The sequence below is a fragment of the Lissotriton vulgaris genome, chromosome 12, assembly GCF_964263255.1.
Source record: "Lissotriton vulgaris chromosome 12, aLisVul1.2, whole genome shotgun sequence".
Lineage (NCBI taxonomy): Eukaryota > Metazoa > Chordata > Amphibia > Caudata > Salamandridae > Lissotriton > Lissotriton vulgaris.
The window spans coordinates 364,471,581-364,497,947 of NC_141700.1; the positions used below are offsets into that span (position 1 = coordinate 364,471,581).

At 49.7% G+C, this 26,367-nt stretch overlaps 1 protein-coding gene across 2 annotated transcripts in view; it reads right to left on the reverse strand.

The window, feature by feature from the left end:
* Window positions 1-26,367, reverse strand: part of CEP89 (centrosomal protein 89) — a 1,308,678-nt gene that overhangs the window by 329,353 nt on the left and 952,958 nt on the right. For both annotated transcript variants that reach the window (XM_086945134.1, XM_086945133.1), the window contains exon 17: window positions 13,588-13,677. In XM_086945134.1, the coding sequence (XP_086801260.1) occupies window positions 13,588-13,677 (90 nt within the window). The remainder of the gene's footprint in view (window positions 1-13,587; window positions 13,678-26,367) is intronic.

Below are 26,367 nucleotides of genomic sequence, written 5' to 3' on the forward strand. Positions count from 1 at the left end.
GATTCTTGGAAGGCCTGCCTCTCCCGAAAGTCTCTAACGAATGGAATGACTTACTGTCCTCCCCCATCACCCGGGAGGAGGTCCTAGATGCCATTAAAGCCCTGAAGTTGCACAAGGCCCCTGGGCCTGACGGCTATACGGCTCTCTTCTACAAAATGTTCGCCTCTAACATCTGTGACTACTTAGTCTCTCTCTTCAACGCGATGGCGGTGGATGGTAGGACCACGGACTCTATGGCCGAAGCATTGATCACCATTATCCCTAAGCCGGGGAAGGACCCCGCTTCTTGTACATCCTATCGCCCGATTGCGCTTCTCAATTTGGACGCCAAGCTGTACTCTTCTATACTGGCGGGTAGACTGCAGGATCTGATGCCTGCCTTGATCCATCCCGACCAATCCGGGTTCATTAAGGGCAGGCAGACTCATGATAACCTGCGCCGCGTCGTCCACCTCATCGAAAAGGCGGAACGATTTCGCATACCTGCGGTGCTAGTGGGGCTTGACGCGGAGAAGGCTTTCGACCGCGTCGACTGGGGGGTTTTACATCGGACGTTGGTGGCCTTCGGATTCTCGCCCCTTTTCATAAGGATGGTTGAAGCCAATTACAGTAGCCCTACCTCTCGTGTGCTGGTCAACGGCCATAGATCGGAGAGTTTTCGTCATTCTAGAGGGACGCGCCAGGGGTGTCCCCTCTCGCCACTGCTTTTCGCCCTTAGTATAGAACCATTGGCGTTGGCGGTGCGGGAGGACGAGCGGATTCTAGGCCTTCCTTTTACAGGCGAACAGCATAAGATCTCGCTCTTTGCTGACGACGTCCTGTTGTCCATCAGCGACCCAGCCTTGTCGCTACCCCATGTCCACTCGGTACTCTCTGCCTACGAGGAGGTGGCGGGCTTCAAAGTTAATTTCGATAAATCCTACATCCTAAATCTGACCCTGTCGGCGGGGGAGGTGCAACTAACCCGGCTGCTTACTCTGCTCGCATGGGCATCAGCGTCCTTGCTCTACTTGGGCGTACGGTTGACTTCCACCGTGGGTGCTCTGTTCCACGCTAACTTCCCCCCGATGTTATCTTCCGTTAAGACTGAACTGGAACGGTGGAAGCCTAAATTCATTTCGTGGCTAGGCAGGGTACACGCCCTTAAAATGGTGCTCCTTCCCAAACTGTTATACCTGTTTCAGGCTTTGCCTATTCCGATCGGGCTCGACTATTTTCGCCGATTGAAGACCGTGATGCTGCGATATGTCTGGCAGGGGGGCCGAGCACGGCTTCCGTTTGCGGTTCTGCGGCGCCCACGCTTGGAGGGGGGGGTTGGCTTTCTGGACATGCATTTGTACTACAAAGCTGCCCAGCTGAGAGTCATCGTGGAGTGGTCCCAACAGATGTCGGAGAAGCATTGGCTCCACATGGATCGGAGCGTGGCAGGCCGCTCCATTTGGGATCTGGCCTGGAAACCTAAGGCAGACCGGCCCAAAAACGCTTACATTAGCACTCCCACGAGCACAGTGCTGAAGGTCTGGGACACGGTGAGCGGCGACGACCGCTGGACCACCTTCCCGTCCCCGTTCACCCCGATTCATCTCAACCCGGCCTTCCCCCCTGCTCAGACAGAAGGTCCCTTTGACGCTTGGAGGGAGGGTGGCTGTAGAGTCCTCACGCACTTGTTCCATGGCGTCGAACCCCTCACTTTCCACAACTGCATGCGGGATTATGGTGTTCTTCCAACGGAACGCTTCAGACATCTCCAGCTTCTACATTGGGCGACGTCGCCTGCGGTGGTCGACGCGGCCACCAGACCCTTATCGAAATTTGAATCCTTCCTCCTCCGCACCTCCACCATGAAGGGAGCGATTTCCTTCCTTTACAAATTGTTGCTGGACTCTGCCGTGTCGCCACGACCGCGATACCAAGACCATTGGGAGGCCACATTGGGGAGGGACATCTCTACTAGTGAGTGGCAGGGCCTATGGAGGGACGTGACGGCACATAATCACTCTACTGACCTCAGGGAGGCACATATGAAACTCATCTTTGATTGGTACCTATATCCCTCTAAATTGCACCGCATCTTCCCCACTGCTTCTGATAAATGTTGGAGGGGCTGTGGGATGTTGGGAGACTTTAGCCATATATGGTGGGAGTGCCCTACCATCAAGCCATTCTGGGCTGAGATCCTATCCCATATAAAGGACATTTTGGGTTACCCGATCCCGGACTCCATGGCCTTTGTCTTATTAGGGCTTAGAGACTCGCTGCTCGAGCACCAGACTAGGGCGGATAAGCGTGTTATGTGGCTGTGTCTGGGTGCGGCTAAGATGACTCTAGCAGCTGCGTGGAAGTCACCATCTCCCCCCGCTATTTCCTTGTGGCATGCCCGATTGTGGCGTCTGTTGAGCATGGAACGCCTCTCTGACATTTTCCTAGGGAATTTTAAAAACTTTATGTGCCACTGGGGCCCGCTTGTGAGGTTTCTGTCCCGGGGTCTGCCTTCAGCAGTGTGTCCATCAGCGCTGCGGTCCCTTCATCTCTTCCAAATTTGATTTCAAGAGTGTCTGTATTGCTTTGTATGCTTGCTGGTTGCCGCCACTGGGGGGAGGGCGATGTTGGGGAGGGATGAGGGAGGGGGGTCGTTGGGGAAATTGTTTCTTTCTTCCTTGTTCTTTCTTTGGGTGCGACTAGCTCTGATTGGGGATGGCCACTGGCTTTGGGTGGAGTCCGGGCTGCTCTTTCTATCCGAGGATGCCGCGTCCACTGTTGGGATATCTGTCCTGAACAAGGGCCTGAACTGAGCGGACGCTCCCCCGTTGCTTTTTTGGACTATTGCCAGCTCTTTGTGGACTTTGGAGCCTTGCTGCCCTTCTTCTGCGAATGATTCCCTCCCTATTTTTGCGCCCCCTGTGTGGGGTTTTGTGGCGGTATGTCGCCTGTCCTTCTCACTTTCTTTCCTGATTCCCTTCTTACTGTTTCCCTACCCCCTTACTGTTTTCTCTGATATACTGCAAAATAAAAATTTTACAAAAGTATCAGTTAGAGCCTCATTGGAAGGCAATAAGGACTTCAATGTGGCAGGTTTGGGCTGTAAAATTCAGTCAATAAATTTGCCTTTGTTTCAATCGTATATGGTGTATATCAAGAACTTCAGCTGCCCTGCAGACTTTGTGTGTGGACCTAGTGGAGAGTCCAATTCAGTCTCAGGAGAGGTGTCCAACCCACTTGCATTTTGTAGGTCCAGGCACAATCCAGAACCAGTGTAGTAAGAAAGGATCAAGTTGACAGCCTATTCATTGTCATGTACTAATCTCTGAAGCCCCTGATTCACATCTGAATCACATGCGAGCAGGGCCTCTAGCATTCTGTGTTATTGGCACAGAAAGAGAGACTGGGGATCATCCAAAGTTATAGGATGAACTTTGGTGATTTCATAGTGCAACTGTGTTCTAGGCCAGGCAAATGTAGGCTTCTGGTTTGAGATCTGCAGGCGGAAAAGACCCAGCATAGGCACCACTGGAGTCTGGGCTGGCACCAGTGCACCCAGAACTGATGTTGTCTCTAGGGCATGTGTGCAACTGCCAGAAGGAACATATCCAGTGTTCAGCACCAGGGATCATATCTTTGGCGGACAAATGAGTGGTGGCCGCATGGGGCCCGAAGTCGCTTCGGCGAGAACCGTCATTGCCTTAAAGATCTGCTTCATGTTTTCTTTGAAGACACTTGTAGGCAGGAACCGACCGCAGAATGGGCTCGGAACTAGACGACACTTGCAGAGGTGGGCCCTTGCAGTGGCAACTGTGCAGCTTCTTGCCTGTGCTGGAGTGGCAAAAGAGGAATGAAGGCCTGGCCTTCTAGTGCTTATGCGAGAGTTGGTCCTACTCTGAATATTTTCAGATATCAATATTTGGGGCAGGATTAGCCCTGCGATCTGGAAAGGGAATGTTTGTGCCCTAGAGCAGGGTTGTTGTTTTGGAGGGTGACATCTTCTTATGATCCTCAATGCAGTGTTTATTTTCCTGCTCCCTGATAGCTTGTGAAACTGAGTCATGGCCAGAATCCAGGCACCATAAGGAAGTGTTGTGTAGGTCTGTCACAAACATCTGTTTCCTGCTATCGGGCCCTGTATAATATCTGCCATATTGGGGGGATGTGGGGAGACATTTTCCCTGGCACGTTGTCTGTGTGGAATTAATTGATTAAACTGCGAGAGGAGCTCTGGATCTGCGTTTAAGAGCATGGAAAAAAGGAACAAAAACTGATATCAGCATGCAAGAATGGAGCCTACATGTGGCTCTGCATCATCACTTCTGGGGCTGTGCGTAGTCCAAAGGCACCACCTGTGCGCGATCAATTGCTGTTTAAAATATAAAGTCAGTCCTTTGCCTGGAATTATTCTAAAGATGCGGAATCTGAGGTAAAATGAATCCATCAGAACTTCCATTTGGATATATTATGTCCCTTCTACTACTTCTCATTAAGAACAAGGTAGGTATTTTGCTGCTTTAGTCCAGATTAGGTGCTAGTCTCAGGCATTGATTGTAGTGCGCATAATGCGTCCCCACCAGGGAAAGGGATACCCTAGTGCCTTGTTGTATGTCGATTTAGATTCCGAATGAATTTTCCCGATTCATGCCCTTATATAGGTACAATTCGCATTGCTCTTATATAGGCATAGGAAACCAATCCTTATTTAGGCATAGCCCATGCTACCCAAATATAGGCATGGCTACTTCCATCCGTTTATCTACGTCACAACGATTTCTTGGAAAACCAGACTCTTAAGCAGAAGGGACTTCCCCTAGCTTGGATATTGATTTCTCCAGGAAACTAATTATTATGCATGAACTTCTATTCCTTAGGAGTTCATCCATGACGTTCATATGCCCAACTTTTACGTCAATACTGGCATTCCTAAAGCACAGTGTGGTTCGGTGCAGTTCGACTACCTACTTGCACAACGCAGCTCGCTACAGAAAGTGCCGAAGGAAGCCAACTCTCAAGCTGACGCACTGACCAGAAGCTGTCATCCTCCTGCCGAGAATCCAGCTCCAGTGTGTCTGACTCCCCTTGCGGGGTGTTGGGAAATCGAGTCCCGTGAAAGAGATACCAACCTCTCTCATTCTAAAGGTATGGAGCTGATTAGGACCTAGAGAAACCTTTGGCAATTGTTGGCAAAACTAAACCTATGCTAAAGACAACACCTACTTCTTCCCTGGTACTAGACCTAGGTTAGGTACATTGGGGTAGGCGTATTTAGAAGCACCAGTTGAATATTTTATCCTGTGTTTTTTATGTATGTATTTTTATATACGTCATAGCAACAGACAATGCTATTACAGTATTATTTTATATTACTGTTTCCGCTGTACGCATTTTACTTCATATTCTGTCTAAGGATTGCAGCAGTTCATATCTCTTGCATGAGAAATAAGACTGTTCAATAAACTCCTTTTTATTGAAACACCCGTCTCTATATTTCTTTGCAACTCTGTAGAAACAAAGCATGCACGATTGACTGACTGAAATAGTTATCTATTGTTTCCACAACTCTGAAGATACGTTCCGATTCTAGGGGAAACAAAGTTGTCATGTTTATGCGGTTGTCAGAAACGAATTCCTTCTTGTTTATTCGAGAAAGTTTCTAGTGACCTCTGAGTTAGCTGGCACACACACAATTGAGTTTAATATACTCGATAGAGACATACTGACCTCAGTCGTATGTCAAATCTATAGTGCATGTTATTCCAATGGGCAGAGCCTATTGGAAATATAGGAACTACACTACAGCATATCACACTGATTACCTTGGGACCTGAATGCCGCAACAAACAAAAAACAAAGTCAAAATAGTACAAGTCTGGTCATATATGACACAGATGAATGAGAGAAAATGGCCGAATGAAACTGGGCTTTCTTTAGCAGTTCTCTGCTATGCAACCCAATTACTATAAGCAGACTGGACTACATCTTGACACTGTTCGCCTGCTCAGCAACAGTTGTATCCCAGGACTAACGGTTAAGCCCAAGGAACCTGGGTAATCCATGGAAAAAATGTAACAATGGTTCCTAAGGATTAATTCACACAAAAATGTAATCTATTATATTATTGCAAAGAAGCACAAATTACTGTCATGCAGACTCAATCAATCCTTTAGAGAATTAGACATGCACTGTAATGAGGTCAACTCTGCTAAAGCAAAAGTGACACGTAATTTCCAAAAAAGTGTAGACGGCGCAGTGCTCTGTGACAAGTGAGGAAAAAGAAAATTGCCTCAGGGTCCCAGATGGCCTTCAGGTTAATTTGAATGCACCTGTCGCACAACCTTGAGTCATGCGGAGAGCCAAAACACCAGAGCCAGACCTCGTGCATGTCCATCACCGACATCTGCTTTTGGAAATCTTTGCAGGGTTTAAACCCCATTGTTTTAGTGGGGGACATGTCCCTTGGACAATGGAAAAATAAAAAATAAAAAAATAAGTATGTTCTGTCAGTGTCAGAAATTGAGAGACTCAGTTCTGGATCTGCTTCAGATGTTGTGGAAACTAAGAAACTGTTATTAATGTGCACAGGTGGAACTTATATTGTGAGCCCAACGTCCCTTCCAGAGCGGGATGGACCAGAAATGGAGCCGCACAATGCCATCTACCAGCATATGATAGAAATGCTAAGAACAAAATGTTGGGATCTAGTCTGGTGCCTGGAGGTATCCACAAGCGGAGGAAGCTGCGGTTAGAAGCATCCATCAGAATTGTAGTTTGTTTTATTTGATAAAGAGCATTGCTCACCAGCAACAAATTAAATAATCTTTGGATGAAAGCTGTCAGTCTGCATTTAACCACTGAGTAGGCAATTAAATGCTGAGTGTAAAAGCCATTTTGAAAGGTGATAGGATCCCAGGGATTCGTGTAGCCAATCGGACTTATGCCTGGGAAGCCACGAACGTGGGGCCTAGTTGTACAATGACCGCTGAGAGGACGGGCTCTGATGCACATGTTACTTACCTTCGGTAACGATATATCTGTAAGAAACAGTAGTTAGTGTTAGGTTCCTTACCTTAGAATATCCCCAGGCGTCAGACTGGATTCGGAAAGTTTTGCATAGCAGTACCCCTGCGCGTCGGTAGCTGTCGTCTGCGTCTCCGCGTCCGTCGTCGGCGTCGCCGGTATGACGTCGTCGGAGTACTTAGACGCCGCCCTCGCGGGCTGACGTCAGTTCTTGTACATAGCTTTGCGCCAGGAAGGCAGAGTCATGCCAGAGACCGACACTGGTGCCATAAAACCAGGGGCCTCAAAGGAAAATACCTTAACCCTAGATATCGGTCCGCAGAGCGGGAAGGATGGGTGGGGCAGTAAGGAATCTAACACTAACTACTGTTTCTTACAGATATATCGTTACCGAAGGTAAGTAACTTGTGCATCTGAAAGTAACAGGTTAGTGTTAGATTCTTTACCTTAAAATAGATACCCCAGGATTACCAACCCCGGTGGACCAAGATCACACCAGAAAGTCCTGGAGAACGGAACGGCAGAAAAAGCCATCTCTTCGGACTTGGCTGTCCAGGCAGTAGTGTCTAGCAAACGTGTGCAGCGAGGCCCACGTAGCTGCCTGACAGATGTCCTGCAAGGAGACTCCCCGACCCAGGGCAGTAGTAGCCGCCGTGGCCCGAGTGGAATGGGCCCTCAGCCCAACAGGGGGCTACTTTTTAACCAAGGAGTACCAGACCTTGATGCACAAGACGACCCACCGAGAGATGGTCCGCTTGTGCAACGCCCGTCCCTTCTTCGAGCCCACGTAACCAAAAAAGAGCTGGTCATCCACCCGGAACGGGCGTGTGCGATCAAAGTAGAAGGAGAGCGCACGTTTTGGGTCCAGATGGTGGAGCCTCTCTTCCTCTTTCGAGGGATGCGGAGGCGGAAAGAAGGTGGGCAAGGTGATGGACTGCCCGATGTGAAAGGCCGTAATCACCTTGGGCAGGAAAAAAGGACGCGTTCTTAAAACAACCTTGTTCGGATGGACAGAAAGGAAAGGAGGCTTAGAAGATAGAGCCTGGAGCTCACTCTCCTGGCAGAGGTGATGGCAACCAGGAATGCAGTCTTGAGAGTCAGAAGACGAAGAGGGCAATTGAGAAGTGGCTCGAAAGGAGCGCACACCGGATAGGTTAGAACAAGGTTCACGTCCCACTGAGGCATCACAACATGAACAGGAGGAAACATGTGCGTGATGCCTTTCAAGAATCTATTTACAACAGGGGACTTGAAAAGAGAGGGCTGATCAGGAAGCCTCAAGAAGGCAGAAATGGCGGAGAGGTAGCCCTTAAGAGTGGCCAGAGCAGAGCCCTGCTGGGAAAGAGAAAGAAGAAAGAGGAGAACCTCTGAAAGGGGGGCAGAGAGAGTATCCACAGCCTTTGCTGTGCACCATGCCACAAATTTGTTCCACCTGCAGGCGTATACCGGTTTTGTGGAGGGACGCCTGGCTGCCAGAATCACATCACAGACTTCAGGAGGCAAGTCAAATGGCCTCAACTACCGCCGCTCAATTTCCAAGCATGGAGGTGGAGGCTGGACAGGTTCGGGTGGAGGACCGTCCCCTGCTGCTGCGACAGAAGGTCCTCCTGAAGAGGCAGTTGAATCAGGGGATCGACTGACATGCTGAGTAGCTCGGGATACCAGTATCTTCGTGCCCAGTCTGGAGCCACAAGGATGACTCAGGCCTGGTCTCCCCTGATCTTCTTCAGCACTCTAGGCAGGAGTGGTATAGGTAGAAAGGCGTACAACAGACCGCAGCTCCACTCGCGACGAAAAGCGTCGCCGAGCGAGTGCCGCCTTGGAAATTCCAACTCGCAGAACTGATGACATTGCACGTTCTCTTTGGTGGCGAATAGATCTAACCAAGGCTCTCCTCACTGCTGAAAGAGACCTTGTGCCACGTCAGAGTTCAGACGCCATTCGTGATCCATCATGCACCGATGGCTGAGTTCGTCCGCCCTGGCGTTCAGGGAACCTGCCAGGTGTTGAACCACCAGGGTGACACCCTGGTGTTCCAGCCATGTCCAGAGGAGCAGAGCCTCCTGACAAAGGGTCCACGACCCCACCCCGCCCTGTTTGTTGCAGTACCACATGGCGGTGGTGATGTCCTTGGACACCTGCACTACACTTCCCCGGACAGAGGGAAGGAATGCTTTAAGTGCAAGCCGGATCGCCCGCAGTACCAGAAGGTTGATGTGGAGCCAGGACTCCGCCGGAGACCAGAGGTCTCTGATCTCCCTCTCTCCCATGTGGCCTCCCCATCCCAGGAGGGATGCATCTGTCACTACTACATGCTCCGGTTGGGGAAGGGAGAGAGATCTGCCGCTGACCAAATCGCGGTTCATGAGCCACCACTGCAACTGTTTTGCAGTGCCCTCCGAGATCCGGACGTAGTCGGACAGGTTGCCCTGATGCTGTGCCCACTGAAACTTCAGGTCCCACTGCAAAGCCCGCATCCGCCACTGGGTGTGATGCACCAGAAGGATGCAGGAGGCCATCAGCCCCAGGAGCCGCAGCACCAACCTGACGAGACTCGGGATAAAGGCTGAAAGATCGGAATCAGAGCCTGAATATCCCGAACCCGCTGTTCGGGAGGATAAACCCGAAACTGCGCTGAGTCCAGAACCGCTCCGATGAAGAGGAGCTTCTGAGAAGGACACAGGTGTGACTTCAGCACGTTGATGGAGAACCCCAGCGAGTGCAGGAGGTCGGCCGTAGTCTGGAGGTGGGAGACGACTGTTTGTGGCGAGCCCGCCTTCAACAACCAGTCATCGAGATAGGGGAAGACTGAAACCCCTAATCTGCGCAGATGAGCTGCGAACACCTCCATCACTTTCGTGAACACCCGTGGGGCGCTGGTAAGGCCAAAGGGGAGCACGGTAAACTGAAAGTGCTCATGGCCTACCATGAACCGCAGGTATTACCGGTGGGACGGCAGGACGGGGAAGTGGAAATACGCGTCCTGCAAGTCCAACGGTACCATCCAGTCTTCTGGGTCCAGGGTAGCTAGGACCTGAGCCAAAGTCAGCATCTTGAACTTCTCCTTCCAGAGGAAGCTGTTGACACTCCTTAGATCCAAGATAGGGCGTAGGCCCTCTTTGCACTTCTTGGGTACCAGAAAGTAGTGGGAATAGCAAACCACGTCCTACTTCTGGTCCAGGAACGCGCTCGATGGCCCCCTTGGCCAAGAGGGCCGTAACTTCCTCCTGCAGAAGGTGCAAGTGATCCCCCAACATGTGGTGGTACTGTGGTGGCATGGCTGGAGGGGTGGCCTTGAAGAGGAGGGAGTAGCCCCTTCAGACGATTTGCAGCACCCACCTGTCCGATGTGATGGAGTGCCAGTGGAGGAGGTGACGGCGAACCCTGCCTCCCCACTGGCGTCAAATTATTTGGAACATTTATATAGCGCAACAGATGCTTCATGGAAGCAGCGTCCCGGCGCTAGAAGACATGCCAGCAGAGTACAGAAGCTAGGTCCTAGAAAGGCTACACCCTGGAAAATAGAAAGGTTTTAATCGCTTTACAGAAGGATAGAAGACAATCAAGACGGCGAATCTGCACAGGCAGGGAATTCCATAGTTTAGCCGCAAGATACCGAAAGGACCGACCCCCAGCTCTAAGCCACTTGCCCCGGAGGACCCTGGCAAGAAAGTGTTCGGCCGAACGCAGCTGGCGGGTAGGTACATAGGGAATCAACAAATTAGACAGTATCTCCAGGGGCCTGAAAACTCGGACTAGGAGGATTTTGAGGCAGATGCTGCAGGGGCGGGTGTGGACTGGCCTTGCCTGTATCCCCCGTCACCGCCACGGCGGTTACCACGACCGCGTTGAGGTGGGTTCTGCGGCCTGTGGCTAGCTGGACGTGAGGGGGCGCCCCTTCCTTGGCCACGAAAGGGACGAAAGGCGGAAGTCTGCTGGCGTTGGCCGAGGCCTAAGGACTTGGCTGTAGCCCTGGAGTCCTTAAAACGTTCCAGCGCGCTGTCCGCCTTGTCGCCAAAAAGGCGACGGCCATCAAAGGGCATGTACATAAGGGATGCTTGGACATCACCCAAAAAGTTGGCGGACCTCAGCCAGGCGTGGCGGCGAACCGCCTCCGTCGCTGCAATCGCCCTGCCTAGTGAGTCCGTGGTATCCAGTCCACATCGAATGGAATATCGTGCTGCGTCCCTTCCCTCCGCGAGGGCCTGGGTTAGCTTTGCCTGGACCTCCGCCGGGCACTGCGGTAGCACTCCCGCAACCGTATCCCACAAAGAGTGAGAATAACGGCCCAAAAGGCAGGCGGTGTTTACCGACTGCAAACCCAAACTCTGTGAGGAGAACAGCTTCTTACCGAACTGGTTGTACCTTTTGGATTCCCGATCCGGAGGGGCGGTAGGGAATGCGGTCTGGGAAGTAGAGGCCTGGATCACCAGGCTCTCAGGGGTGGGTTGAATGGACAGGAAACTGGGGTCGCCCGGAGCCGGGCGGTGGCGTCGGGCCACATTCCGATCCTCAGGGAGGCTTGTGGAGGGCTTGGAGCAGGTGCCCAACATAACATCAGTGAGGGCCTCGTTGAACGGCAGGAGAGGCTCCGAGGAGCTTGCCTGCGGTTTGAGTTCCTCAGTGAGCAGGTTAGTCCTCACGGCCGCGACTGGGAGCTCAAGAGCCAAGGCCTTGGCTGCCCGAGTCAACATCACGCTGTACGCAGCCCCCTCCTCCTTAGCCATGGAAAGAGGGGAGACAAAACCAGTGTCGGGCGAAGTGTCCAGACCACTGGCCTCTCCAAGTTCGTCCGTCCAGTCCTGACTCAACTGGCACTGCAGTGCCAGAGGGTCCTCAGACCCCTCCCAATGCCCCTCGTCCTCCATCTCATGAAGGTCAGGAAAAAATGCTGGAGCCGGATCGTCGGTGAAGGGCTCACCTATCTGCTTCGAAAACGGCGCCGGGCGGCGCCGGTCCGACGTCGGATCCGGACCGGGGTGGGGGGCGACAGCCTTGGTGACGACACCGGCGGAGGGGTCGTAAGGTCGACCGGCATCCTGAGGAGCCCTGCGGCGTCTGGACCGAAGTCGCCAACGGCGCCGGGGCCGAAGCACCCGACGGCGCCGGGGCCAAAGCCGCCGGTCCGCTTGGGCTCTTAGACGGGTCCGCGGAGCCCGAAGGTACCCCGACGGAGAGAAGTGCGACCTCATGGCCGTGAGGAAGGCGCTGATCTCCTCCGGCGTCGCGTTCAGCCCAGGGACCGGCGGGTGTGGAGCTGGACGCGGCGCTTGCGGCTCCGGCGGAGCTGCGTGGGCAGTGTCGCCCGAACCCCTGGCAGCGTTGCGCGGGCGTCGGGGGGAGTCAAAAGAGCGATGTCGCTACTTCGACTTCTTGTGCCTCGACTTACCTGAGGACTTTGAACCAAATGAGTGGTGTCGACTCGCCGAGATGTGATGACTGTGGCCCGCGACCGGTCCCTCGACCTCCTCCTGGACCGGGACCTCGAGTGGCACGGGGCCGACTGCCGAATCTCGAGTCGCTTACGGGACCGCTCCCGCCTAGCTTTCAACATCAAGGCCCGGCAGTCGGGGCACGACTTTTCATTATGGTCGGCCCGAGGCAATAAAGGCACCGACGGTGGGGGTCGGTAACCGACATCAGTCGGTTACAGTCGTCACAGGGCTTGAACCCGGGCTTCCCTACCGAAGATCCAAAATAGATTGAAAAAAAGTTAGTCAAAAAGTGACTAAGGAGTACTGCTCTTCCAGATCTGCGCTTGCTAGTGCGGAAAAAAAGAATAACTGACGTCAGCGCGCGAGGGCGGCGTCTAAGTACTCCGACGACGTCATCCCAGTGACCACCCGAAGCCGCAGACGACGCCTACCGACGCGCAGGGGTACTGCTATGCAAAACTTTCCGGATTCAGTCTGACGCCTGGTGATATTCTAAGGTAAGGAATCTAACACTAACCTGTTTCTTTCAAATGCACAAATCTAATGGGTACCACCATTTTCTATCTGCCATTTCACTGTGTCAGGCTCCAGTAAAAAATATAGCTGCAGTAGTGATTATGGTATCTACCTGGTGGACCAGAACTGAGGGAGGAAAAGGGGATCCCTATAACAGAGTAGGAGAATTCCTGCCTCTCCCCACAAAATACATATTGTTGTATCATTGATATTTAATAACTTATCAAATAAAAAACGATAAATAATCAAACCCTGAAGAGGCTCGTTGCATATCTTTAAGACTCAAAGCATGCAGTGAATGTAGAAGCACATTCAACTATTCTGTCTAATTACCGCTAGAAGTTATGTCCTGTGCATTGCACGGAAGAGAATGAGTCCAAAAGCAATTGTTATGTCCGACACTCAACAAGTGCAACGTGTAATCTGCGTCTCACTCTGTTGAACTAACTTCTTTTTCACATTTCAGCTTCAGCTCTGGAAACTGAACATTCTGGAAGAGGGCTTGGGTAGGGCATATTGTAGACACGTTTTTTATACTCTATAGTTCACATCAATATGAATCCCAAGGAATACAGAAACGTAAAAATATGAATAGGTGAAACAAGACAGTGCAAAAATCCTTGAGAAATTGTTTTACCTTGACCTTTTCTTCCAAGCGACCTAGACGTACATGTCCTCCTAGTATTTTGTTTAGAAAATTGTGTTTTTCATGCTCTAAACTTTTAGCCTGAAAAATAAAAGTACATGAATGAAAACGATTCTGAAATCAGTGAAACGAAGTTACATAGCTGTAAAATTATTTTAATCCAGTTGGAGAAAACCGCACATTACTAAGTAGTCTGAGATAAAAGCGTGGGCACTTTTGGTCATCATAACAAACCATTATACCTTACAGTCCCCTTTCAAATTGCCTACAGAACGTTTTGCTCAAGTCCTTTTGCTCTAGCTGTTTAAATGCGTGGGCTGCAGTTATTTTTCATAGGCATGGCTTTCTATGTTTAGGCATAACTTCGTCAAAAAGTACAATAAGTAGTACGGCGAGAGAAAAGACTTTAAATCCGCTCCCTTCAGCCATGGACTTTAAGGTGTTTTCATGGTTTCCATCGTTTGGCTGGCATTTCATGGATGGTTACATTGTCCAATTTGTGTTCACATTATGTTTAGATGATGGGGCATACGTAGTTATGTTAGAGTGCAGATATAACACTACGTGTACCTTGCAATTGAAAGCCACTTATTGCTCTTTGATGTATTTACTTTGCTGCGAAAATAACATGAATTGCTGGATTATGGCTGTTAGACCTGGCACCATTGGCGTGGGCCTCCCTTCCATTTTTTGCTGTTTCCTCATGTATTTTTGCTGGTGTTAGATGCTTTGGGCACTGTGCCACTGCTGTCCAGTGCCACAGTGCAAGTGCTCGATATTGTAAATTGATGTATGGATTAGTGATTCCATGTTTGGCTATGTTGGTTTACTTCTCAGTCCCTAGTCTAGTGCACTGAGTGTGCCAGGGTGTGTAATCCAAATACTGCTGGTGGGCCTGCAGCACTGGTTGTGCCACCCACAGACGCAGCCTTGTAAAATGTGTCTAAGGTCTGCCATTGCAGAGCCTGCGTGCAGTCTGGTACTGTCATGCTGACTGGGCAAGTGCACCCACTTCCCAGTCCCTAAACCTTCCCTTTTCTTCATAAGGTACATTGACGCAGAGTGTCGCATCTACGAACTGAACTGCACTAAGCTTAATCTACCATCTTAACGTGATCATAGTGTGTAATTGATTGATTGTTGTAATTGTTGTTGTGTTTGGTCTTGTGGCAACTCTATATAAAGTCTACTTATTTTTTATATAAAACCTGTGTGGTGTCCATTTGTAGTGTTGTCACTGGTTTACTATATGTGGTCACAACTGCTTAACTTACAACGCCTCTGAAATAAGCCTTGACTGCTCGCGCCACGCAACCTAGAGGGTGAGCAGGGGTTATTTTAGGTGTGTAATCCCCCTTTCCCTGACTAGAGGAGAGGGTCCCTATTTGTCACAAGTACCAACCTGTGCCAACTAGAGACCCCCAAATCTAACAATGGCTTTATTTGTTTAGGGCGTGTGACTGTTTGGCTGTCTTAGAGGGTCAGAACGATAGTGCGTTTCACTAATCACCATTGCACATTCAGTAGTTTTATTGTCTTGATAAAGTGGCTAATTAACAGTTTTTTATTCAGAATGTTAACAAATCCACATGCATAAACTTTCTGAAGGATGGACCTTTGTCAAGAATATCTGATATGCAATATTTTGCTCTGAATGCATTTTAAGTTAACAATCAACAAACAGGAAGATGAAGAGAGATTCTGTTTCCGGTGTTCAGGACATTCTCTCTAGCACGCATTAACAACATAAGGTACTGAAAGCTAAAGGAAGAGGACACACCAGTTCCTTAATTCATAGTGGATGCACTTCATAGACATATTAGCCAGAATATGAACTCAAGGCTACGTGAGTAAAAGCACATCAAGCACTCACCCCACTCTGGTTGCATGCTTTATCTCCAGGCTCGTTCATCACTGCAGCATCGGTTTTGTTGATGGAAATCTAGCCGGGGATTCTTTGTAGTACCTCAACAGCACCTTTAGTATATGAATGTGTACTTCTGACAATTCAATGATATGTCCCATCTCAAAGCCTTGAACTAGAGAGGCTTTTAAAACCTTCCCAAAAAATTGAATCACAGCAGAGTGATTCTTTTTATTCATGTTTTGTTGTGGCACGTTTAAAAACACGAGCACTTGTTAGGACCATTGATGTCCTTTGGTCAACATGTTTCAACCTGCTGTGAACTACGACTGGGTCGGGGGCCTTCATCTGGATGCTGTAAGAGGCACTAATCATCCTTTTCTACACAGATGTAACTTTGCTAGAGTGTTGCATGAGGGTTCCAAAATGAGCTCTAGGACTGTAGCAATTCAATTTGGAAAGGGTTCCCTCTTCTAGGTACAGTAAACCCCCTAAATTGACAAGGTAGATATGTAATGGTTATTGGCACTACTGGGTACCACACTTGGACATTTCTAAATGCTTAAGTATCTCCTTATTCCTCCAGTGAAGTCCTTGGTGCGCTCAGCTCATTGGATGCACAGTCACCCGTGTGCTTGTTGAGGCCTGTGACTGATGGGCACAGCAAATGTTTGCCACTTTCCGAAAGATGCACTGCACTTTCAGACTGGTCCTCATCTACCAGGCTGTCTGACATCTGGAAAGCACATACTACTCTCATGTCCATTGATCTTTCTTCACCTACATTATTTCCTTACATCAATCTCAGTCATGGTATTGAGTACATGTATCCTTGCACACAACTCATCAGATCATTAATCAATCATACAGTATGTAGGCCAAATATCCCAGTCGATCCAACATGTGGGCCATCTGAGAGCATGGTGGATACATGACAAGCAGATCATAGACCTTCTAAGGAAGTTAACCAAACTCTATTTCTAACAAAATTCAGGGTTGCTGAAGTAATTGCAGACCTTGTGGAAACATTTATTACCACAGGGAAAAAAGGGGGAGTTGCTTCACTGGCTTCTCAGGGGAAGGAAGTAGTTAGAAATGGTAGGAGTATCAAGGAATCATCTAGTATGCTTGCAAGAAACAACAGTATTGCCAGTAACTTTGCTGAATAGTTGTAAGAAATTGTGTACATATTAGCACCACAGCATCTCTGGAGTTTTCTGGCATCTTATCAGGCCTTTCCATTGGAAGGCATTCACAGGCTGGGGGCTTCAGGCAGAAGTCTTGAGAGAGGAGCTGTCAAGTACTGCAGTTCGTAAAAACAATGGGGCCAAACAGCCTAACCCTCAAGCAGCTCTTATGGGGAACGCTCCCAAACCTGTTGATGATGTTTGAAGCGTCAATGTGAGGGGTGTTCTGCCTCTGAAGTGAAAATACTGGCAGAGTCACTGACAAATTATCTGTCTGGAACGGTCGCATCACCATTGCGACTTTATGTGTCAACGCTCAACCTTGCATATTATTCACTGCAACGTTCCAGCTTTAGAACACCAGTGGAAAGACCCATTTCCTGTTGTATTGTGCAGACACCCAGTTGCTTGTACTTCAATGGCTTTTGTGTGAAGTGCCCCAAGTCAATTTTATCTTCAGATGCTGGGTCATAGAAATAGCTAGACTGACCACTGCACCATAGGGATGCAACCAACAATTTAGGTATCTGGGATTATTACTCATAAAAGACTGCTCAACAAATTGGGCATGAAGCGCAAGTAACTACTTGTGTAAGGATATATCTGTAAGAGACATTAGTTAGTGATAGATTCCTTACCTTAGAATATCCCCAGGCGTCAGACAGGATCCGGAAAAAGTTTTGCTAGCGGTACCCCTGCGCGTCAGTAGGTGGCGTCGTGCAGCTCCGTGTATGTCGCTGGCATCGTATGCGCCGAGATGACGTCACGGAGACTACTTAGGCGCCACCCATGCGCATTGACGTCAGTTCTATACACGACTTTCCGCGCCAGGACCACAGAGCCATGCAAGAAACTGACCACTGGTGCCATGAAACTAGGGCCCTAAAAGGGATGTTCTTAATCCTAGTAATCAGTTCATAAAATGGGGAGGATGGGTGGGGCGGTAAGGAATCTATCACTAACTAATGTCTCTTACAGATATATCATTACACAAGTAGTAACTTGTGCATCTAAAAGAGACACGTTAGTGATAGATTCCTTACCTTAGAATAGATACCCCAGCAATACCAACCCCGGTGGTGGGTCTGTGAATAAGATTACTCCAGAAAGTCACGGAGAACAGAACGGCCAATGAAGCTGTCTCTCCGGACTTGACTGTCAAGGCAGTAATGCTTGGTAAACGTGTGCAGCGAGGCCCACGTAGCTGCCTGACAAATGTCTTGCAAGGGAACGCCGCGTCTCATGGCAGTAGTTGCTGCAGTTGTCCTAGTGGAATGGGCATGCAGCCCCACAGGAGGCTCCTTCTTAGCCAACGAGTAACAGGCCTTGATGCAGAGAACGACCCACTGAGAGATGGTCCGTTTGTGCACAGTCCGACCTTTTTTGGCGCCCACGTAGCCAGCATAGAGCTGGTCATCCACCCGGAACTGTTGTGTGTGCTTCAGATAAAACGAGAGCGCACGTTTTGGGTCTAGACGGTGGAGCCTCTTCCTCTTTTGAAGGATGCGGAGGTGGAAACAAGGTGGGCGAGGTGATGGTCTGCCCGATGTGGAAGGGCGTGACAACCTTTGGCAAGAAAGAATGACGGGTCCTCAAAACCACCTTGTCCCGATGAACAGAAAGGAATGAAGTTTTAGAAGAAAGAGCCTGGAGCTCACTCACTCTTCTGGCAGAGGTGATAGCTACCAGGAAAGCCGTCTTGAGAGTGAGAAGATGTAAGGGACAGTTATGAAGGAGCTTAGAAAGGTTAAGACAAGATTTAAGTCCCATTGAGGCATTATGAAAGGCACAGGAGGAAACGTGTACGTTACGCCTTCCAGGAAACGGTTAACAACCGGGGACTTAAAAAGAGAAGGCTGATCTGGAAGCTGTAGAAAGGCGGAGATGGCCGAAAGATAACCTTTGATAGTGCCCAGAGCAGAGCCCTGCCGGGCTAAAGATAGAAGGAACAAAAGGACTTCAGAAAGAGGGGCAGAGAGGGGATCCACATCCTCTGCTGTGCACCATGCCACAAATTTGTTCCACCTGCAGGCGTATACCTTCTTAGTGGAGGGACGCCTGGCTACCAGAATTACATCACAGACTTTGGGAGGAAGATCAAAAGCTGTCAACTGTCGCTGCTCAATCTCCATGCATGGAGGTGGAGGCTGGACAGGTTTGGGTGGAGAACCGTCCCCTGCTGCTGCGACAGAAGATCCTCCTGTAGCGGCAGTTGGATCGGGGGATCGATCGCCATGCTGAGCATCTCGGGATACCAGTATCTTTGTGCCCAATTGGGAGCCACAAGGATGACTTGGGCCCGGTTGCGCCAAATCTTCTACAGCACTCTGGGTAGAAGTGGTATAGGCGGAAAGGCGTACAATAGATAACTCCACTCGCGTCGAAAAGTGTCGCAGAACGAGTGCCGCCTTGGAAATTCCAACGCACAGAACTGATGACATTGTGCGTTTTCTTGGGTGGCGAATAGATCTAACCAAGGCTCTCCCCACTTCTGAAAGAGACCTTGCGTCATGTCCGAGTTCAGACACCACTCGTGATCCATCAAGCACCGGCGGCTGAGGTCGTCCGCCCTGGCGTTCAGAAAACCTGCCAGGTGTTGAACCACCAAGGTAATGCCTTGATGTTCCAGCCATGTCCAGAGGCGCAGAGCCTCCTGACATAGGGTCCAGGACCCCACCCGCCCTGTTTGTTGCAATACCACATGACGGTGGTGGTGTCCGTGAGCATCTGCACCACACTTCCCCGGATAGAGGGAAGGAATGCCTTCGGTGCAAGTCGGATCGCCCGAAGCTCCAAAAGGTTGATATGTAGCCGAGACTCTGCCTGAGACCAGAGGCCTCTGATCTCCGCCTCTCCCAAGTGGCCTCCCCACGACAGGAGAGACGCATCCATCACAAGTGTGTGCTCCAGTTGGGGAAGGGAGAGGGATCTGCCATTGACTCAATCGCCATTCCCGAGCCACCACTGCAATTGTTGAGCAGTGCCCTCCGAGATCTGGACGTGATCGGACAGGTTGCCCTGATGCTGCGCCCACTGGAACTTTAGGTCCCTCTGCACAGCCTGCATGTGTCATCTGGCATGTTGCACTAGCAGGATGCAGGAGGCCATCAGGCCCAGGAGCCGAAGGATCATTCTGACTGAAACCCGGGATACAGGCTGAAAGATCGGAATCATTGCCTTAATATCCTGGACTCGTTGCTCGGGAGGATAAACACGGAAATGCATTGAATCCAGAACAGCTCCGATGGAGGGGAGCTTCTTAGAGGGACTCAGGTGCGACTTCAGCACGTTGATGGAGAACCCCAGCAAATGCAGGAGGTCCGCCGTAGTCTGGAGGTGGGTGACTACCGCTTGGGTTGAGCCCGCCTTCAACAGCCAGCCGTTGAGGTAGGGAAAGACTGACCCCCCTGACCTGCGCAAATGAACAGCGACCAGTGCCATCACTGTCTTGAACACCCGAGGGACACTGGTAAGGCCGAAGGGGAGAACAGAAAAATGGAAATGTTCCGGGCCTACTATGAACCGCAGGTAACGCCGGTGGGCCGCAAGGACGGGGATGTGAAAATAGGCGTCCTGCAAGTCCAACACTACCATCCAGTCTCCAGGGTCAAGGGCAGCCAAGAACTAAGCCAGAGTCAACATCTTGAACTTCTCCTTCAGGAGGAAGCGATTGACGTTCCTGAGGTCCAAAATGGGGCGCAAGCCCCTCTTGTCCTTCTTGGGGACCAGAAAGTAGTGGGAATAACAAACACACCCTACTTCTGGCCCAGGAACGCGCTCTAGGCCCCCTTGGCCAAGAGGGCCATGACTTCCTGCTGGAGATGCGCGAAGTGATCCCCTGACATGCTGTGAAACTTTGGAGGCATGACCGGGGGGGGGTAAACTCGAAGGTAAGGGAGTGACCCCTCCGGACGAGTTGCAGCACCCACCTGTAGGAAGTGACAGAACACCAATGGGGAAGGTGATGACGAATCTGGTGTGCGCCCGAAGCTCAGACTAGGAAGGCTTTGAGGCGGATACCGTAGGGGCGGAGGTGGGATGGCCCTCACGCAGGCCCCTGGAGCCACCAGGGCGGCCTCCACGCCCACAGCCACGCGGAGTTTGGTTCTGTGCAGGCTTTTGACTGAACGAACTGGCAGGGGTGCCACTTCCCTGGCCACGAAAGGAATGAAAAGTAGACATGGCCGGGCGAATGGCAGAAAGGCCCAAGGACTTGGCAGTAGCTTGAGAGTCTTTAAAACTCTCCAGCGCACTGTCAGCCTTATCACCAAACAGGCGAGTGCCATCAAAGGTGCACGTCCATGTGCGAACTCTAGACATCACGGGAGAACCCGATAGACCTCAACCAGGCGTGGTGAGGAATGCCACAGTCGTGGAACTCGCCCTACGCAGAGTCTCGCGGTATCTAAGCCACAACGAATGGTGAATTTACCCGCGTCCTTACCCTCGGCCAAAGCCTGGGACAACACAGCCTGGACCTCTTCAGGACACTAGGGCAACACCTCTGCAACCGTATCCCACACTACGTGGGAATAACAGCCCAAAAGACACACGGTGTTCACTGAACGCAGCCCCAGGCTGGCTGGCGAGAACACCCGCTTGCCAAACTGCTCCAGCTCGTTAGAGTCCTTATCCGACAGCGCCATGGAGCAGGCACTCTGGGATGTCGATGCTTGAATGACCAGACCCTCGGGTGTAAGATGAGTGGTCAGAAAGGCAGGATCACCCAGCACCGGGCGATAAAGCCTGGCGACGTTCTTCTCCACAGGCGCCCCTGAAGCCGGCCGCGACCAAGTGCCCAACAAGACATCAGTGAGGGCGTCATTGGACGATAGCAGCGTCTCCGATGAAGTGGACGCCGACTGGAGCACTTCAGTGAGGAGATACGTTTTCAGTGCGACCGCAGGGAGATCAAGGTGAAGGACCTCAGCAGCCCGACGGAGCACCACTGTATACAAGGCACCTTCCTCCATAGTGGACGGAGGAGAGGCAAACGTCGTCCTCCAAGTCGTCCGCCCAATCCTGCTCGGAGTCGCACTGGCGAGCAAGAGGGTCCTCGGACCACTCTCAGTCGTCCTTGGCCTCTGCCGTGATGCCGTACAAACCGCGGCGGCGGGGCAGGGGCAGGGGGAGGAATACAGGGCGTTGAGAACAGCACCGGTAGGGGCCGAACCGGCGCCATGTCCCAATTCGGATCCCAGGCGGGGGACAAAACCGTCCGGGAACCGGAGCAGAGGCGGAACCAACGGAATCCACTGCGGTGCCACAGTCGGAGCTAAGGGCGGGGCTGTGGCCGGAGCCGGCAGCACAGGACCTCTTTGTGCCGGAGCAGACGGCGCAGGATCCTGCGGCGCCGGGGCCGTCGGTGGTAGCTACGGCCCAGCAGGATCCTGACACAGGACCATGGGGCCAAAAGCGCACCGGCAGGAGCCCGAGACTTAAACATGCCGTCCATGGCAGCAAGAAACTCTTGCACCTATGCGAGAGTCGCCAATGGACCCAGGTAAGGAGGGTAGGGGGCGGGACTACCAGGCTCCGAAGGAGCCGTGGGGCGGAACCTCGGTCCCCCTCGTCCGCATCCGAGGACCAACAGGGGGAGATCGGAGAGTGACAATGCTTCTTCGACTACTTTTTATGTCGTCGCTTACCCGAATCTGAGGGTGAAGACTTGGAGCCTGAGGAGCAGTGATGATGGCCTTGCGAGCGTTCACGAGAGCGGCCCCTGGACTGCGAGCGGCGCTTGGACGAGTGCCGAACTTCAGGGAACATCCGGCGCCGCTCCCTCAAGGCCTTCGGGGCCATGGCCCGACAGTCCAGACAGGACCGGGAGTCGTGGTGGCGCTCCAGGCAGTAGAGACAAACGTTGCGGGGTCCGCCACCGACATGTTGCGACGGCAGGCCCCACAGGACTTAAAACCTGGTATCCCTACGCACCAGAGAAGACCAACAGGAGACAAAAGTCCCCCCAAAAATAGTCAAAAAGTGACTAGGGTGCGTACTCTAACCGGATCTGCGCTTACTGGCGTGTATAGAACTTACGTCAGCGCGCATGGGTGGCGCCTAAGTAGTCTCCGTGACGTCATCTCAGCGCATACGACGCCAGCGACGGACGCAGTGTCGCACGTCGCCACCTACTGTCGCGCAGGGGTACTGCTAGCAAAACTTTTTCCGGATCCAGTCTGACGCCTGGGGAAATTCTATGGTAAGGAATCTATCACTAACGTGTCTCTTTCAGACACATGCCTCCAGTGTTGGAATCCCTTAAACATCACACTTGAAGACTTCTATATCAGCTCAAGAACTACACCTTCAGGGTTCCTAAAGATTTCCATAGAAGTGCCTGAGCCCAAATTGTCTCCTTTCTCCGATCCAATGTAAGAGACATGACAGGACGTGGCTTATATTACTCTGTAGTACGGGGCTTCCCATTTTATTGATATACATGATTGCTGTTCCGGTGCAAGCCTGGACACAGGTGTCTACCTGGAATTGCAAGTCTGGCAGGCACAAGCCACTTTTACTTTCTTTTTGGAAAGGCAATCCTGACTAACTTTCTTCAGGACACACAAACTGTGTTCGGTATGTGGCAAGAAGCAAAAAGTCAACAGCATGGTATGGTTGGCTCACAAAACAATTGTTTCTGATTAGAAATATAACTTGACCAGATCTCAAGCCTGGAAGGCTTCGAGGGTTCAGATGGGACTGGAATTTCTAAGCTGGGTAATAATGTATGTCAAAACGTAAGGGTCTTCTTTACAGACACGGCAAAATTATCAGATGTACAAAAGTCAGCTATAGAGATAACTACACCATGCCCTCATAGCACACCTATAGCATATCTAAACATTGCCTCATATCAACACTTTCAAAGCTACTCTCATTTGCAGCAAGAATATCAAAAAATATAATTGGTTTATTGCAAACAGTTAGAAAGGTAGTGGCTGCCTTGTTATCGACACAAAGATCTGGAGACTATGGAGCGCTCACTTCTACATAGAAAATGCCTGGCTTAAAATAATATCATATGGGATTTGGGTGTTGTTCCTGGGGGGAGACTTAAATGACATAGATCATCTATTACTAGAGGTTCTTAAACGTGCCTGCACTCTGCATCATGTATTACTCACATAACTGCAACCATCTAGACACACTTTTATTTCTCCTTCGCGTTTATGATAACTAAATTTTTTGAAAACTGCAATAACATTATTTGAAATTGAATACTTGTTTCAAGACTGGAATCTAATGCAGCTGTGCTAAGGTAGGAGTAACGTGATGAAAGTTACTCAAGCCAAGTTAGATCAGAGCATGGAAGCTTTAAACGCGCTCTAGTAAATATTTGGAAACATCCAAATGAACTATTTACATGTTGTATCTATGCTTGCCTGGATAAAGGCATTTGCTGCCTGTACACATTACATGATGTCTAGCTTGGGGTAACAGGCCTTTTTTAGAAAAAAAAATAACTGGTGTTTTTTGTCCACAATAATCACATATTTTTTACCAACTTGATCAAAAAAATGACAGACACCAATAGATAGCAGTTAGAAAAGAGAGATTGGGTTTAAGGAATATATATTTCAGTGTTTGATTAATGTGAGAATCCACAAAGGATACACTCGGGTACCAAGAGGGTGAGTACATAGAAGAAAACCACATGTTTGGCGGGGGTTGACTATTCTTATAAAAACTAAATTGGGCAGTAACTGAATATAATTCCCCAAATACATTTATAGGCTTTTCACTTGTTTAATTACTTTTCCATCACTTCAATAGGGATTACCATTGATTATAAGAAGTTAAAGAACATTCTTATATTTATACAGCTTCAATATCGTTTATTATAAAAACAGTACAAAGTAGTCTTGTATTGCTCTCCTCTTGTTCACAGTTATCCACATACCTGCATTCCTCTGTCTTTCACCCATAATAAGGGTCTTCAAGCTTTGAACCCGCAGGAGTGAATTGGTTGTTCTAAGCAGTGCTTCAGTTTTGAATGGATTTAACTTCAGGTAGCTATCAGATATCCAACCCTTTATGGAGAATATACCCAAGGATATGGGTTCCAGTTTACAAGGCATCTTGTTTATCTTTAAATTTAGCCTAGTGTTGAAAGTATATTATATATGAAGAAACGGGTGTGGTACCGATGTGGGACTCCCTGATAGAATTCCCTGACCATAGCTTGCTAAAGTTTGCTAAGGTATTGTAAAATGGGTTGAGACCTCTCGCCAGAAAATAAGGAAACAATTGTTGAGCACAGCGTGGTGAACCCACTTGCCTTCAGCAGTTTGATAAGGTGGGGGTAGTAGCTGAGTTAAAGGAAGCTAACAGGTATAATTAGATCAGTGCCCCAACACCACCGCAATACAACTACGTTTTCAGATTGTCCAAGACGATAAGCACCCCGCCAACTCTCTACCTGTTCTGGCTCTGAAGCTGGTTTAGTTGGGATCTACACTGTTTTTCTCACTGCATACCTGAAAGTAGCTAAGTAGCTATCAATTTCAAGATCTTAGTAAAAAAAAAAAGAGAAGTGCTGGTAAATAAGCCAACTGTTTCCCACATGGACTGTGTCAAAGTTTACTTCTTTCAAAAAAGGTCTCACCAAGTTTCTGGATCCTGACCCCTAGAATAGATGTGTTAATAATCTCCTCAACGATTGCCACCATTTCTAAAACAAGGCAAGAGTCTGAAATGTGGAAAACCAGAGGGGTGACCAGTAAATAACCTACTTTTCCAGGGCCCAAGAGTCAGAGCACAACCTATGTGAAATGTTTAAACATATTCCTCAGACAATGCAGCTTGTGAAATGTTCTGTGAGGTGAAGGATGCAGCAAGTTCTGTCTCAGTCAGGTTAATGCACACCAACTGTGACGTGAGGATGTCAGTTCTGTTGGTGTTTTGTAAACAGATTTTTGATTAAAAACCCTAAGGGACTCTTTTGCCTGGTCACAAGCTTCTATTATGCACTGCATTATGTAATATGCCTGCTTTATATGCTGGTTGTATGAATATAATGCTCTTTAACAGGGGCAATATTTGAACCACCCAGCATATCTCTGGGCACAAGTGTAGAATATTCTTCCTCTCCTCTACGGGTCTTCCTCATCCTTAAAGTTAATCTCCATGAGTGTATCTTAGGAGACCAGTGAAGACCTACGACTTTCTTTTAAAGCTTTGTTAATGAGGCACTAAAAATGATGGTTGTCATCAGGTAATTTTTTGTAGACTAAACCAGTGGTTAATTTGTAAAAAAAACATAAGTGCTGGGGCTCTCTCAGGAGGCAGTATGCACCAGCAAATTTCTCCTGTTCGCACTGCCTATAACAGAACCAACTAGGACCATGAAGAAGAGGAGAGGATGTGGTGTAAGGGCCAGAATTGCCGAGTTCAGAGGTGGGCAACCAGGTTTGAGTCTCAGCATTGGCTTAACATCCTGTGATTCTGGGCAAATCACTTAATCTCCCATAAATTAATGTGTCCAGAACTCATGCTCATGGAAATTGCCAGAGTTGATTAAGTGCCGGTGCGGAGTACCTGAAGACACCTGCTCAAATTAAGCACTGGACTAAACACATTGTAGGTAAGGCTATTGCAGATAAGGCAGACGTATTTTCAATATAAGCTGTGGTAGTCAATTACAGATTAATTTAGCCTGCAGTTACTGTCGCCAAGGCGTTCACTCTATTGGTCAATGTCACTGATGCCAAAGCAGTG